Source organism: Spermophilus citellus (genome assembly GCF_964194105.1).
Source record: "Spermophilus citellus genome assembly, chromosome: 10".
Taxonomy (NCBI): Eukaryota; Metazoa; Chordata; class Mammalia; order Rodentia; family Sciuridae; genus Spermophilus; species Spermophilus citellus.
In genome coordinates, this window is record NC_138197.1 from 111,374,852 (window position 1) to 111,392,207 (window position 17,356).

The 17,356-nt window shown below is 34.6% G+C and overlaps 1 protein-coding gene across 8 annotated transcripts in view; it reads right to left on the bottom strand.

Annotated features, from left to right (window-relative positions):
• CEP83 (centrosomal protein 83) overlaps positions 1-17,356 on the bottom strand; it is a 122,989-nt gene that overhangs the window by 4,575 nt on the left and 101,058 nt on the right. For 7 of the 8 annotated variants that reach the window (XM_081309492.1, XM_081309495.1, XM_081309489.1 and 4 more), the window contains one exon: positions 15,756-15,912. In XM_081309492.1, the coding sequence (XP_081165618.1) occupies positions 15,765-15,912 (148 nt within the window). In that variant the 3' untranslated portion in view covers positions 15,756-15,764. Of the gene's footprint in view, positions 1-15,755; positions 15,913-17,356 lie in introns of those variants that run through there. The other variant, XM_081309487.1, reaches the window with a different exon arrangement.

Sequence of the window (17,356 nt, forward strand, 5' to 3'; positions counted from 1 at the left end):
CATAATTTACTATTTGAAGAAAATTACATAGTGAACATTTTACATACCATTTTTTTTCTTTTAAATTTAGAGATGAATGTTTTAGTGAACACTAGGAACAAAAATTAGTACATATAGCTCTTACTGAAAATTGCAAAGATAATAAACCACAATGCTACTGCATATCCTCAAAGTGACAAATTATAGTATTATGAATAACAAATCAGAAAATTGGTATCAATAACTAAATTGCTGCAAATAAAAAATCTAAGGAGAAAAAGGAGTCAAATTTTTCTAGTGAGGGGCTGGGGATGTGGCTCAAGCGGTAGCGCGCTCGCCTGGCATGCGTGCGGCCCGGGTTCGATCCTCAGCACCACATACCAACAAAGATGTTGTGTCCGCCGAGAACTAAAAAATAAATATTAAAAATTCTCTCTCTCTCTCTCTCTCTCTCTCTCCTTTCACTCTCTCTTTAAAAAAAAAAATTTTTCTAGTGAGGCTGCCCATCTTCTGCAAAAGAATGTTCATTGCTCTTTATTATCCCAGAAGACTTGTTTAAAAGAACCGAAACAAAACTGAAAATTAAAAGCATGTTTGTAACTGATAAATTACTACCAAAATTAAAGGATTAGAAAAAGCCAAGATAGAATATGAATGCCATCTCAGTTTAAAAGTCTGCCATTCCAAATAATTATTTAAAAGAAAAAATTAACTTTACAATATACAAAGTGAAGTTTCTAAAAGCAAACATTATAAAATTTCAATTATAATGGTAGCACATCATGTCCATTCACTTGTCTATTTCTAGAATCTATTCTGTTCCATTTGTCTGCTTATCTACACTTATGCCAATACCACATTGTCTGAATTGCTGCAGTTAGTAGGTGTTAATTAATACTTGATTAAAGTACTGAAAGCAAGTCCTCTAGACTTGTTGTCCTTTAAGATTACCTTGGTTATTCTCCTTCATATTCTAATGTAAACTTTAGAATCTACTTCCTAATTTCTACAGAGACTTGCTGGGATTTTGGCTAGGATTCATTTAATTTATAGATACAATATATAGGTAAAATCATGAACATGGTATAGTTTTCTCCTTTAAGCATTCATTAATTTTTCTAAGCAATATCTGTATTTTTTAAATACATAAATTGGATACATCCATCTTTCATTATATTTATTCTTAGGTATTTGGTTATAGGTATTTTTTTTCTTATTGTGAATAGCATTTAAATTTTTAAAAATTACTTAGTTATATTGAACACAACATCTTTATTTATATATTTAATTTCATGAATTATTTTATTTATTTTCTTTTAGAGGTCAAAGTTCTCATTCCTTTATAAAACTGATTTTATTATTTTTTTAATACACGACAACAGTGGAATGAATTACAATTCTTATTACACGTATAGAGTACAGTTTTTCGTATCTCTATACATAAAGTATGTTCACGCCAATTTATGCTTTTATACTTGTACTTTCTTTTTGAATTATAATTCTTAATACACATATATACCACAATTTTTCGTATCTCTGTTTGTATATAAAGTATGTTGACACCCAATTCAAGTCTTCATACATGTACTTTGTATAATGATGTCCATCACATTCCACCATCCTTGCTAATCCCCTGGCCCCTCCCTTTCTCTCCCACCCGTCTTCCCTATCTAGAATTAATCTAATCCTCCCATGTTCTCCCTCCCTACCCCACCTATGAGTCACCTTCCTTACATCAGAGAAAACATTTGGCATTTGTTTTTTGGGGATTGCCTAACTTCAGTTAGCATTATTTATCCAACACCATCCATTTACCTGCAAATGGCATGATTTTGTTCTTTCTTAGTGCTGAGTAAAATTCCATTGTGTATATATGCCACATTTTTTAATCCACTCATCCACTAAAGGACATCTAGGTTGGCTCCACAGTTTAGCTATTGTGAATTGTGCTGCTGCAATAAACACTGATGTGGCTATGTCCCTGTAATATGCTGTTTTTAAGTCCTTTGGGTATAGACCAGGGAGAGGAATAGCTGGGTCAAATGGTGGTTCCATTCCCAGACTTCCAAGGAATCTCCATACTGCTTTCCAAATTGCCTGCTCCAATTTGCAGTCCCACCAGCAATGTATGACTGTACCTTTTTCCCCACATCCTTGCCAACACTTGTTGTTTGTCTTCATAATAGCTGTCATTCTGACTAGAGTGAGATGATATCTTAGAGTAGTTTTGATTTGCATGTCTCTGATTGCTAGAGATGATGAGCATTTTTTCATATATTTGTTGATTGATTGTATATCCTCTTCTGAGAAGTGTCTGTTCAGATCCTTGGCCCATTTGTTGATTGGGTTATTTGTTTTTTCGGTGTTTAGCTTTTTGAGTTCTTTATATACCCTAAAGATTAGTGCTCTATGTGATGCATAAGTGGTAAAAATTTGCTCCCAGGATGTAAGCTCTCTGTTCACCTCACAGATTGTTTCTTTTGCTGAGAAAAAAACTTTTTAGTTTGAATCCATTGCATTTATTGATTCTTGATTTTAATTCTTGCGCTATATGAGTCTTATTAAGGAAGTTGGGGCCTCATCCCACATGATGAAAAGTAGGGCCTATATTTTCTTCTATTAGATGCAGAGTCTGGCTTAATTCCTAGGTCCTTGATCCATTTTGAGTTAAATTTTGTGCATGGCGAGAGATAGGGGTTTAATTTCATTTTGTTGCATATAGATTTCCAGTTTTCCCAGCACCATTTGTTGAATATGCTATCTTTTCTCAAGTGCATGTTTTTGGCACCTCTGTCTAATATAATTGTAATTTTGTCGGTTAGTCTAGGTGTCCTCTATTCTGTACCTATGAGTCACCTTCCTTACATCAGAGAAAACATTTGGCATTTGTTTTTTTGGGGATCGCCTAACTTCAGTTAGCATTGGTCTACTGGCCTGTTTTGGTGCCAATACCATGCTGTTTTTGTTACTATTGCTCTGTAGTATAGTTTAAAGTCTGGTATAGCGATACCACCTATTTCACTCTTCCTGCTTAGAATTGCTTTAGCTATTCTGGGTTTCTGATTTTTCCAGATGAATTTCATGATTGCTTTTTCTATTTCTATGAGGAATGCCATTGGGATTTTGATCAGAATTGCATTAAACCTGTATAGTGCTTTTGGTAGTATGGCCATTTTGACAATATTAATTCTGCCTATCCATGAGCAAGGTAGATCTTTCCATCTTCTAAGGTCTTCTTTGATTTCTCTCTTTAGGGTTCTGTAGTTTTCATTGTATAGATCTTTTACCTCTTTGGTTGATTCCCAAGTATCTTTTTTTTTTTTTTGAGGATATTGTGAATGGGGTAGTTTTCCTCATTTCCTTCTCAGAGGATCTGTCACTGACATATAGAAATGACTTTGACTTATGGGTGTTCATTTTATATCCTGCTACTTTGCTGAATTCATTTACTAGTTCTAGAAGTTTTCTGGTGGAGTTTTTTGGGTCTTCTAGGTATAGAATCATATTGTCAGCAAATAGTGCTAGTTTTAATTCTTCTTTTCCTATACTTATCCCTTTAATTTCTTTCATCAGTCTAATTGCTCTGGCCAGTGTTTCAAGAACTATGTTGAGTAGAAGTGGTGAAAGGGGGCATCCCTGTCTTGTTCCAGATTTTAGAGGGAATGCCTTCAATTTTTCTCCATTTAGAATGATGTTGGCCTGAGGCTTTGTGTAGATACCCTTTTACAATGTTGAGATATGCTCCTGTTATCCCTAGTTTTTCTAGTGTTTTGAACATAAAGGGATGCTGTACTTTGTCGAATGCTTTTTTGCGTCTATTGAGATGATCATATGATTCTTATCTTTAAGTCTATTGATGTGATGAATTACATTTATTGATTTCCGAATGCTGAACCAACCTTGCATCACTGGGATGAATCATACTAGATCATGGTACACAATCTTTTTGATATGTTTTTGTATTCTATTTGCCAGAATTTTATTGAGAATTTTTGCATGTATATTCATTAGAGATATTGGTCTATAGTTTTCTTTCTTTGAAGTGTCTTTGTCTGGTTTTAGAATCAGGGTGATATTAACCTCATAGAATGAGTTTGGAAGTGTTCCCTCTTTTTCTATTTAATGAAATAATTTGAGGAGTATTAGTATTAGTTCTGCTTTTAGTTTTAGTTCTGTAGAACTCAGCTGTGTATCCATCCAGACCTGGGCTTTTCTTGGTTGGTAGTCTTTTGATGGCTTCTTCTATTTCCTAACTTGATATTGGTTTGTTTAAGTTGTGTATATCTTCCTGACTCAATCTGGACAGATCAAATGACTTAAGGAATTTATTGATGCCTTCACTGTCTTCTATTTTATTAAAGTATAAGATTTCAAAATAATTTCTAATTATCTTCTGTATTTCTGTAGTGTCTGTTGTGATATTGCCTTTTTCATTACCTATGCTTGGTGATTTGAGTTCTCTCTCTCTCCTTCTCTTCATTAGCATGGCTAAGGGTCTGTCAATTTTATTTACTTTTTCAAAGAACAAACTTTTAGTTTGGTCAATTTTTTCAATTGTTTTGATTTCATTGATTTCAGCTCTGATTTTAATTATTTCTTGCCTTCTATTGCTTCTTTTCCTTCTATTGCTTTTGCTGCTGATTTGTTCTTCTTTTTCTTCTGTTCTTTTAATTTGTTGACTTTTTCTTCTTTTAAGGAATGAACTCCATGCAATGAATTTTCCTTAGTACTGATTTCATAGTGTCCCAGAGATTTCGTTATGTTGTATCTGTGTTCTCATTTACCTCTAATAATTTTTTTAAATCTCCTCCTTGATGTCTTCTGTAACCCACTGTTCATTCAGTAGCATACTGTTCAGTCTCCATGTAATGCAGATATTTTACTCTTTATTTTGTCGTTGATTTCCAATCTCATCCCATTATGATCTGATAAAATGCACAGTAGTATCCCTACTCCTTTATATTTGCTAAGAGTTGCCCTGTGACATAGTTTATTGTCTATTTTTGAGAAGGATCCATGTGCTGCTGAGAAGAAAATGTGTCTGCTTGATGCCAGTTGATATATTCTATATATCAGTTAAGTCTAAGTTATTAATTGTGTTATTGAGCTCTATAGTTCCTTTATTCAACTTTTGTTTGGAAGATTTGTCCAGTGGTGAGAGAGGTGTGTTAAAGTCACTCAGGATTATTGTGTTGTGGTCAATCTGACTCTTGAACTTGAGAAGAATTTGTCTGATGAACATAGTTGCACCATTGTTTGGAGCATATATATTTATGATTGTGATGTCTTGTTGGTGTATGGTTCCCTTGAGCAGTATGTAATGTCCATCTTTATCCCTTTTGATTAATTTTGGCTTGAAGTCTATTTTATTTGATGAGAGTATGGAAACCCCTAATTGCTTCCGCAGTGCATGTGAGTGGTATGATTTTTCCCAACCTCTCACTTTCAGTCTGTCTATATCTTTTCCTATCAAATGAGTCTCCTGTAGGCAGGATATTGTTGGATCTTTTTTTTAAATCAAATTTGCTAGCCTATGTCTTTTGATTGGTGAGTTTAAGCCATTAACATTTAGGGTTACTATTGAGATATGGTTTGTATTTCCAGCCATATTTGTTTATTTTTGTTATTTAATTTGACTTGGTTTACCTCTTTGATTAGCTTTTCTTTTAGTGTACTACCTCTCTCTGTTGGTTTTTCATTTCCTCTTCATAAAATATTTTGCCAAGGATGTTTTGTAGTGCTGGTTTTCTAGCTGTAAATTCTTTTAACTTTTGTTTATCGTGGAAAGGTTTTATTTTATCTTCAAATCTTAAGCTTAGTTTTGCCGGATACAAGATTTTTGGCTGGAACCCATTATCTTTCAGAGTTTGAAATATGTTGTTCCAGGATCTTCTAGCTTTCAAGGTCTGTGTTGAAAAAATCTAATGTTATCCCAATTGGTTTACCCCTATATGTGATCTGATTCCTTTCTCTTTTGGCTTTTAAAATTCTCTCTTTATTCTGTATGTTCGGCATTTACATTATTATGTGTCTTGGTATGGATCTGCTGTTATTTTGCACATTTGGCATCCTGTAGGCTTCTTGGATTTGGATTTCTGTTTCATTCTTCATATACGGAACATTTTCTGATATTATTTCATTGAACAGATTGCTCATTCCTTTGGTTTGGACCTCTATGCCTTCCTCTATCCCAATAGCTCTTAAATTTGGTCTTTTTATGCTGCCCCATATTTCTTGAATGTTCTGCTCATGTTTTCTGCTCATTTTTGCTGTGCTGTCTATGATGTTTTCAAGTGATATGCTTTGTCCTTGTTGTCTGATGTCCTATCTTCTAAGTTGTCTATTTTGCTGGTGATGCTCTCATTTGAGTTTTTAATTTGGTTTATTATTTCTTTCATTTCAAGGATTTCTATTTGGTTTTTTTGTATAACCTCTATCTCCCTGTAGAGGTGACCTTTTGCTTCTTGGATTTGTTTATGTAGTTCATCGTCAAAGTGATCTTTCACTGCCTGTATTTGTTCTCTAATGTCTTCTTTGAGATTCCAAAACATTTTAGTCATGTATATTCTGAAATCTTTCTCTGTCCTCTTTTTTACTATAGCTGTTAATTCTTCTAATGATGTGTTGTCTTGAATTGTTTGTGGTACTTTCTTCCCTTGTCTTTTCATGTTGCTTGGTTTGTTTCTTTCCAGCAACTTGTGGAACTGGTGTGTTATTGTTTTTACTTTATAGATTTTTAGTGCTCTTGTATGGTTCCAAGATCCCTCCTTTGTGGAGAAGGACAATGTTTACAGATCCCAATTTCAATGATACATCACCTATGAACAAATTATTGTTATTAAGACATTTATAGTTAGTCTCAATGTCCAGAAATGTTGGATTCAATTATTATTTAAAATATATCAGTAGTTTCATACTCTGTATGAAAAAGGTATTTGCCCAATACCTTTATTATATTTATCTGTACATAAAAGATGTACAGTTTCTGGTGGCAGACAGAGAACTGGGGGTTGGGCGTAGGATGCTATGGTAAGGGGGAAAGATGTGAAGGCATGGGGTTAATATAACTTAGGAAATTTGGAGGAGAACTCTAATGAAGAGGGTTAGTATCAGGGGAATAGACAGGAGGTAATTTAGGGTAGACAAGTATGTGGGAGGACAGTAGAGTACATAAAAACAAACACATATATGTATTTAGAAAATTATGAGAAGTAAAAATAATAAAATTGGGAGGTTGAAAGAGGAAAAAAGGGAGGAAGAAAAAAAGAGAAAAAAGAGAGAAAAAAAGGGGGAGGCTTATGTAATTCTCTATATTAGACTCAGTTCTCAAAGTTCTATTTCATGCAAAGTCCTTAGTTTCACATATGTTGGGGTTGTGAGGGCCAGAGGACAGAAGGGTAGAGGAGAAAGAAAAAGGATAAAAAGGAAGGAAAAAAAAAAAAAACTCTTAGAATTCCATTTCTTTCTCCTCTCTTCCAGTAGGTGGAGTTGTCTATTCCAAGCTCGAGTCTCTGCTCTCAGGGTGGTGTAAGTAACCAGTGTGAGAAGACTTGAGTCCCCGGTATCATCCTCCTCTCCTGCCTGGAGCTTCCCTAATCTTCCCTAATCTTGGTCTCTCTGAGTTGCTCCAGGTTTTTAGACCCTTGCTTATCAGGTCTCAACTGCAGGACCTCTTGGCTTGCACCAAGGTGGGCAGCGCCCTGGTCACACTGCGTTCCTGTTCAACGGAGAGCAGTTTTTGTGCTGGACAGTCACTGTGCCAAGTTATCGAAGCTGAGGGGCAGGGGAGTTGGAAAATAGGTACCTGTTCAATTGTAGATCCCCGATGATAGCCCTGCCCACCAACAAATGGCAAGAAAGGTTTTCCAAGATGGAGTTGGTCTGTTTCCAGCATTGGGGTGTCTGGTGAGGTGGGGGGAGCTGGGATGTCCTTGTGCTGTGGCTAGAACACAGTCAGGTGACCTACGTGGGAGTTCTGCAGATCTGCAGAGGTGCTGATTTGCCCAATACCTTTATTATACTTATCTATTTTTTATGTGGCACTGAGGATGAAACCCAGGGCCTCACACAGTAGGTGGGTGCTCTACTGCTGAGCCACAATCCCAGCCCCTAAATGTTAATTTAATTTTATTTTTTTGGTACTGAGGATTGAAACCAGATGCTTTACCACTGAGCTACATCTCCAGTACTTTTTTATTTTGAAACAGGATCTTGTTAACATTGCTGAGACTGGCTTCAAACCTGCAATGCTTCTGCCTCAGCCTACCAAGGTGCTGGGATTGCATGTGTGTGCTACTGTATCCCACCTAAATATTATTTTCTGTTAAGTATATAAAGATAACTGATGTTACTTGATCTTATATCCAACAATTTTAAAAATTCCTATTTTAATACTTTATTGATAGATTTACCTTTTATGCATATACAATCATGTTATTTGTGAATAACAATTTTAGTTCCTCCTATATAATCATTATATCATTTTTCCCCCACCCTTGCTTCATTACACTAAGTAGGACCTCCAACAAAACAGTGAACAAAACGGTGATAACAGACCTAACTTGTCTTGTTCCTAAACTTGGGTGAATGGAGGAAAGCATTCAATATTTGATCAATATTAATTAGCAGCAGGATTTTTATAGACACCATTTATCAGAGTGAGAATTCCTTCCTATTCTTAATTTGATAAAATTTTTTATACATTAATTTTGTGAAATTACTTTTCCGTATATATATTAAGATGGTCACAATAGTTCTCTTTCTTTTTGTTAGTCTTGAATTACTCTGATCTTACATGTTAAGCCAGTTTTATCTCTGAGACAAACTCTAGAGGTTCATGATTTATCATAATTTAAATGTATAACAGGATTCAATTTTCTAATGTTTAAATTTTTACATCTATGTTTATAAGTTTTCTTATGATTGTATCAGGTCTCAACCTCATAAAATACATGGGGATTTTTTTCCTACTTTTCTATTTTCTGGGAGAATTCTTGTTAAGATTGGTATTATTTCTTCCTTAAATATTTGGAAGAATTTATCAATAAAGCCAAATGAGGTATTTTATTAGTAGAAGATTTTTAATTAAGGGTTCTACCTCTTTCACAGATATAAGACTCCTTGGATTTTCTAATCTTTTCATATTAGCTTTATTACAATGTTCTTCACTGACTGTATTCATCTAAACTGCATATTAATTAGTACAATTATTTTATAATATGCTTTTGATTTTAATATTTATAACATATGTAGCAGTATCCCCCCTTTCATTAATGATCTTCAGTTGTATTTATCTATCTAATCTATCTCATGGGTTGTTTGATGAGAACCAGTTTTGTTAAGGCTTTATCAGTTTCATCGATTTTTTCAAAAACTAGCCCTTGAATTTTCACTTTCCCACATTTGGTGTTTCTTTCACTGATTTTCTGCTTGTATTTTGAAGATGCTAATGATGACTATGTTAAATCTAAATCTATCCACAGAACTAATAATTCCATTATTGTGTTTTTTTAGTTCTAAACTTGCCTTTGTTAAATGTTCTCCTGTTTTCTTTCTTTCTGTTTTGGTACTAGGGATCTAACTCAGGGGCACTTTACCACTAAGCCACATTCCAGCCCTTTTTTTTTTTTTTGAGAAAGGTTCTCACCAAGTTGCTGAGGCTGGCCTTGAACTTGTGATCTTCCTGTCTCGGCCTCCCAAGTCACTGGGATTATAGACATGAACCACTGTGCCCGCTGTTTCCCAGTTTTCTGATATAATTCTCAAGCTGTTATTTCTGAGCAAGTGCTACATGGTTAAAATCTGTATCTAAACACTCCATTACCTGTATTCCTAGTAGGGTCCATTTATATTGGTTATTCTTTTGGTTTTTGATGTTATTTCCTCACATGCCTGTTTTGTTATTGTTGTTTCTAATTAGCAGACCATTTCTTAGAGCAGTTTTAGGTTACAGAAAAAATAAACAAAGTAGAGAACTTCCATATATTTTCTTCCCCATCCAATTTCCACTATTAACATCTTGAATTGTTGTACATTTGTTAAACTGATGAACCAATACTGATACACTATACTTTGTATTAGGGTTCATTCTTTCTGTTGTACAGGTCTATGGATTTTGTACAATTTCATATTTCCATCATTATAGTATCACACAGCCTTAAAAATTCCAGGGCTCTGTCTATTCGTCCTCTCCTCCACCACTGATCCCCTGTAAGCACTGACTTTTCTGTTATCTCCATAGTTTTGTCATATCCAGAATGTCATAGTTGAAATTGCAGTATCTAGTTTTTATAGACTAGTTTCTTTATTTAGCAATACATTTAAGTTTCTTCCATGTCTTTGTGTGGTTGATTCTTTTTTTCTTTTTGGTACTAGGCATTGAACTAAGGGGCACTCAACCACTGAGCCACATCCCCAGCCCTATTTTTAATTTTATTTAGGAAACAGGGTCTCACTGAGTTGCATAGCACCTCGCTTTTTGCTGAGGCTGGCTTTGAACTTGTGATCTTCCTGCATCAGTTTCCTGAGTTGTTGGGATTTACAGGCATGTGCCACCACACCTGGCTGATTCATTTCTTTGTACTGGTGAATAATGTCACCTTATTTGGATATACTACAGTTTTATCCATCCATTTGCTAAAGGATATATTGGTTATTTCCAAGTACCGACATAAAGCTGTTCTAAATATTTGTGTGTAGTTTTTTTGTGTGGACTTAGCTTTTCAATTCATTTGAGTAAATACCTTGGAATGGATTGCTAGATCATATGGTAACTTTACAAACAACTATCAAAATGTCTTCTAATGTGGCAGTACCAGTTTGCATTCCCACCAGAATCAGAGTTCCTTATGTTCTATATCATTACCAGTATTTGATATAGTCAATGTTTTGGATTTTGGCTGTTCTAGGTATGTCTGATTATTTTTTGTAGAGCTGGGAATTATACATTTAAAAAATTGAGGAAATAATTTTTCAAACCTACAATGTTATTTTCCCTTAAAGTAGACTCATTTGTTTTGGGCAGGCAGGCTGTTAGCAATATAAACTATTAATAAATAAATCTAATTATAAGGAATGAGATTATCTGAAGCTCTGCTTTAGTAATTGCAAGGACCCAGTTATTTTCAGATCACCCTTAGTTCAATGACAAATTCTTTCAGGATTCTAACCCAAAACACAAGTGGATTTACCTGATCTTCTGCTCTGTGGCTGTTTCTGAACTCCAATTTTTGTTTCCCAAGCCCTATGAAGTTGTCAAAGCTTTGCTCAACTTCTTGTTGTCTCTTCTGGAACTGACAATTTACCCTAAAGGAAAAGCAACTACAAATGCCATGCTCACTTCTCTAGGTCCCTTACTGCTAGGGATCTTGGCCTCCTAATCTTTCATGGACTTGTTAGCTCTCTGAGACCTTCATGGAGATATTTTTTAAAATACTCTCTCAAATTCTCCTTATTGTCATGGGGTTCATTTGAGCTGCTATAACAAAATGCCTTAGAACTTAGGTAGTTTATAAATAATAGAAATTGATTTCTCCAAGTTCCAAAGGTTGGGAAGTCCAAGATCAAGGTGATTCATCACAAGATGGTGCCTTCTCAGTCCTCACATGGTAAAAGGGCAAGACCATGTTACATACACTCATTAGGGCTCTGTCCTTGTCCTTGTTGATCTAACCACCGCTAAAGATCCATATCTCCTATTACCATCAACTTGAGGGTTAGAATTTCATCAGATGAATAGGGATGGTGGGGCGGGGTTCATAAATATTTAAACCACAGCACATGGAGAAAGCTGATCTACAAATTTCCTAGTCTGTCATTTCCAAAAGCATATGCTTTTCTTAGGTATTTTAGTTAAATAGCAGATTTTAAAATTTGTTTTAACTAGCTATACATGACAGTAGAATGCATTTATGTACTTTGAAATGTCATTCATAGTGAGATATAATTTCTCACTTTTCTGAGTGTACATGTATAATCATATTGGTCAGGCAGTCACATATATATGAAAAGTAAAAATGCCTTTTTCATTCTGCTATCTTTCCTATCCCCACATCCCCTTCTCTCCCTTCCCTTCACTTCCCTCTACCTAAAGTAATGCTATTCTTCCCTAGTTCCCCCTGCCTAATTGTGAATTAGCAACCACATGTTAGAGAAAACATTCAGCCTTTGGTTTTTTGAGATTGGCTTATTTCACTTAGCATGATATTCTCTAACTCCATTCATTTACTGGCATAAATAATTTCATTCTTCTTTAAAGCTGAGTAATATTCCATTGAATATATACACCACATTTTCTTTATCCATTCATCTATTGAAGAACACCTAGGTTGGTTGGTTCCATAGTCTAGCTATTGTGAATTGAGCTGCTATAAACATTGACAGAGACTCATTACTATAGAATGCTGATTTTAAGTCCTTGGGGTATAAACCGAGAGTGAGATAGCTGAGTCAAATGGTGGTTCCATTCCCAATTTTCTGAGGTATCTCCATACTGCTTTCCATAGTGGTTGCACCAATTTGCAGTCCCACCAGCAATGTGTTAGTGTACCTTTTTCACCACATCCTCACCAACATTTATTGTTGCCTGTCTTCTTGATGATTGCCATTCTGACAGGAGTAAGATGAAATTTTAGCATAGTTTTGATTTGCATTTCTCTAATTGCTAGAGATGCTCAATATTTTTTCATATATTTATTGATCAATTGTATTTCTTCTTCTGTGAAGTGTCTGTTCAATTCTTTAGCCCATTTATTGATTAATTGGTTATTATTAATTTTTTTGGTGTAAAGTTTTTGGAGTTCTTTTTATATCCTAGAGATTAATGCTTTATTGGAGGTGGATGTGGTAAAAATTTTCTCCCAATTTGTAGGCTGTATCCTCACATTATTGATTGTTTCTTTTGCTGAGAAAAAGCTTTTTAATTTGAATTCATCCCATTTACTGATTCTTGATTTTACTTCTTGAGCTTTAGTAGTCTTGTTAAAACAGTCAGATCCTAGGCCAACATGGTGAAGATTTGGGCCTATTTTTCTTCTATTAGGCACAGGGTCTCTGTTCTAGTGCCTAAGTCTTTGATCCACTTTGAGTTGATTTTTGTGCAAGGTGAGAGATAGAGGTTTAATTTCATTTAATACATATGGATTTCCAGTTTTTCCAGCATCATTTTAGGCTATCTTTTCTCTAGTGAATGTTTTTGGCACCTTTGTCTAGTATGACATAACCGTATTTATATGGGTTTGTCTCTGTGTCCTCTATTCTGTACCATTGGTCTACATGTCTATTTTTGTGCCAATACCATGCCATTTTTGTTACTATAAATAGCAGGGGTTTTTTAAAAGTTTTTTAAAAGATGTTGATGGACCTTTATTTTATTCATTTATTTATATGTGGTGCTGAGAACTGAACCCAGTGCCTCACACATGCTAGACAAGCACTCTACCACCAAGCCACTACCCCAGCCCAATAGCAGATATTTTAAAGGTAGAAATGCTTATAATCTCATTACTGTATGATCACATAAATACACAATCTTAAATCTAATTGTATTTCTTCAGTTGATTATTTACACTGTAGTTGAATAAATAATTTTACTTGCCATCAAATCTTAATCAAGTATATATACATTGAAAATACACATCAAAGAGGTACATTTAATCAGGCCCTATAGTAACTATAGGTAACATACAAAGATAGGGATTTCTGTAAGAAATTCTAGTCTTTAAGTACAAAACCATGACAGAAGCCATTCTAGAGAAGCTAAGACCAGGACTGGGCTTTATTATTCTGTAAAAATATACGGATGTGAATTTACTCAAATGCTGAGGAATGGTGACTACAAAGCATCGGTGTAAGATTAATATGGCATCATATTATCAGCTTATAGTATAGACTCTGAAATTTGCCTCCTGAGACAAATCTGGAGATGAACTTCCAAAAGCCAGGTTCCTAGACTACTGTTAGTAATCTTTTCATTCACCATTATAAAAGCAAACTATTTACTAATCACTTACTATCTGCCAGGAATTAAGCTCAAATACAATAAAAACAAAAACTCAACATATATTGACTGAAAGAGCCAATGACTACCTTAAAACTTTACCATTATAATAATTTTGTTTTTGTAGACATCCTTATTACCTTGATCTGAATCTAATTCTTCCTCAAACTTGCATGAAAAACTTTGACCTGGGCAAAATGCAGTTCATGCTACATGCCTGCACCCATGAAGCTAAACTTAAGTGGCATACACAGAACTGTGCTGACTAGTCTCACCTTCAATGAACAATCACTAATTTCAAATGTATCCCAGTGCCCCATGGCAATCCTATTAAATTTCCTTAATCTGATCAGTGTCTGATCTCTTTTAACACTGGATATCACTTTTGCTCCAAAAGAAGTTAATCAAACTAAACCACAATAATTAGGATTTGATTTCTAAGACACTTATCCCTAAAACTTCAACATGAAAGTTTATCTGTGTGTGTAGGGGGGAAACCAGCTCCTATTACTTCTAGAATTTTCTGGCTGAAATTTAGCTTCAGATGTGCCTAGGCTTCACAGTGCAAGGAAGCGTAAGTAGAATTTCTGAGACTGTCACAAGTCATTAAAAAAAGTACTGAAATCCTAACACCCACATGCTTTTCAGTACTCACATGGACAAAAGGCAATAAAAGTGGCATAAAGGATACAAAACATTGGGATTCTTGTAAAATAAAAAATGTTTTTCTAATCTCAATGTTTTACTACTTTTAGCATTATGGAAGGAGAAAATATCAGTAGCTGGGACAGTGAAGTAGTGACTACTCATTTATCCCTCCAACTGTCAATCACATTTGACATTTACCCCAATAACAAAATGATTGCTAGGAACAGTGTCCTGGACTTCCAAATCGGAATATAATGATCTAGTTATTTCCTCTTATTCAAATCTGAACAATTAACTTTTCCAAAAAACACAGCTATTATGATACTAGTACACCTAGGATTATCTTTCTCTCATCTCAGTTATTCTCCTCCTCATAACCAACATTTCTAAAAAGAGAACTTATTAAGTGGAAACATATCAAACACACACATGTACATCCACTACCCTGTCCCTCCTCACAGCCAGACTCTGTTAAAAACAACTGCTAAATCACTGCCAATGAGTCACTGTTACTGATGGAAACTGCTACATTCCTTGGGTTTACTGAAGTAGAAAAACGTTATAAACCACTGACTTATATGAAAATATCTGGCTACATGATTTTCAGGATACCCTAGACTATTTCCAAAAAAGAAAGCCTTTTAGTTTCTAGAGAAAAGTATGCCTGCAGAGGTAAAATTTTTAAAAGGATCAAAGTGGAAATAGTGTAGCTGTTTCAGAAACTATGAAGAGTCCTAGGCCCTACAGCTAGGGCATGAAGATACTTGCCCCTAATTTTTGAGTTGGAAACAAAAAAGGCTTTTAACCACAGAAGCAATATTATAGATATTAGTTAGGCATAGGTGAAACAAGCCTATTCACATTATAACTTTAAAGGAGAATGAGTTGAATTAAGACTTGTATGGATTGACCTGGAAGGTTTTATTGATTTAAAAAAATATCATCTCTGTGGGAAAATACCTGTCAGCTCAAACAAAATTCACAAGTAAACCTGCTGGATGGTTTAGATTTTCCCATTTTACCTCTGCAAGGTTGACAGTGAAATGTAATATTTAAATATCAAATTAAGCATGTCACTAAAATCTCAGCTTTAATTTTACATTTTACTCTAAAATAGTTGTTTTACTCTATAGAAATCATTTTAATAAGAACCACCTGCCTTTTTCTGAGCAATGGCAGCACGCTGTAGTTTCTCTTTAGCTTGATTATACTTTTCTTCTTTGTCTGTGATACGTGCATGAAGCTTATGCTTTTCTTCCAACCACAGTATTTGTTTTTCTTCCAATGTCCTGTCAGAAAAATAAATGTATGCAAAAACATGAAAGTTAGTATAAATGCTTAAGGTTAAATAGGTATTACCTGCCTGATGATATCCCTACTTTTCTAACTACAGGCACTACTATTTGGTCACACATTTGCTAACATTAACATCACAGAGCATTTCTTACAAATCAGTCACTGTACTTCTAATTAAGTACTTGTCATGTCTTTTTTATATATGAGGAACTAGGTTTACAGTAGGTGATTAACTGATGTAAGAACTCATATCTAATTAATGGCAGGAAAAATGCCTGATAACCAGGTCTAAACTACAAAGACCACCAAGTAATAAAAATTGGACCTAATGAAGCTTGTAAAAATCAGCCTAGAGCTGGTCACAGTGGCACACCCCTGTAATCTCAGCAGGTTGGGAAGCTGAGACAGGAGGATCCTGGGTTCAAAGCCAGCCTCAGCAAGAGGCACTAAGCAACTCAATGAGACCCTGTCTCTAATAAAATACAAAATTGGCTGGGGATGTGGCTCAGTAGTTGAGTGTCCCGGAGTTCAATCCCCAGTACCAAAAAAATCAGCCTGGAATCAAGTCTTTGTGTGGTGTGTTTTCTGGATACGGTAAAATTCAAACCAATGACAGTTTAAGGTAACATTATTAAAATTTGTACTCCTAAAGCTATTCTTTATCCTTTATATGATTTTTAATATCCTTTTATAAGTAATACAAATAAGAAATAATAAACCATGATAAGTAAGATTACTTGTCTAAGGTCATACAGATTTTAAGTATGCTAGTCGGAACTAAAATTATACTCTATTCATCTGTAGTCCAGTTATTTTCTTCTACAACTATTCTATGAATAATAGCCAGAAAACAACAACAAATTACTTAAATTTGCTAGTTATGCTTGTCATTAGGGTTCTTAAGCTCATTACAAACACTTGAGAATTTCAAGACACCAATTTCTATTTTTTTTGAAAAATAAAAGAAAAATAAGACCCTCAGGAATGTTATAACACATATGGACATGCACCTTTCTTACTTCCTTTTCCTGAAATTCAACCTAATATATGAAACCTTGGATGAGCCTTAAAATATGAAAGAACAGAAAAACTGAAGGAAAATAGAAGCTTTACTTGGTAAGACTGACTTTAGAAGAACAAATTTGAAAAAAAAATGTTTTATAGATAGAAATAAACATCTATAATAACATGTTTTTGTTATAAAGACAAAGCAAATACAAAGTACTATAATATTTTATCCTACCGACCTACCTACTTACTCATTACTTTCATGGGGATCAAACCTAGGGACTTGTGCATGCTGGGTATGTGCTCTACCACCGAGTCACATTCCCCAGGTCTATTCTACCACATATTAAAATGTTCCAGAGAACATAAAGTCTTGAATACAACCAAAATAATTTTCCCCTGTCTACTACACTACTATTAACAAATTTC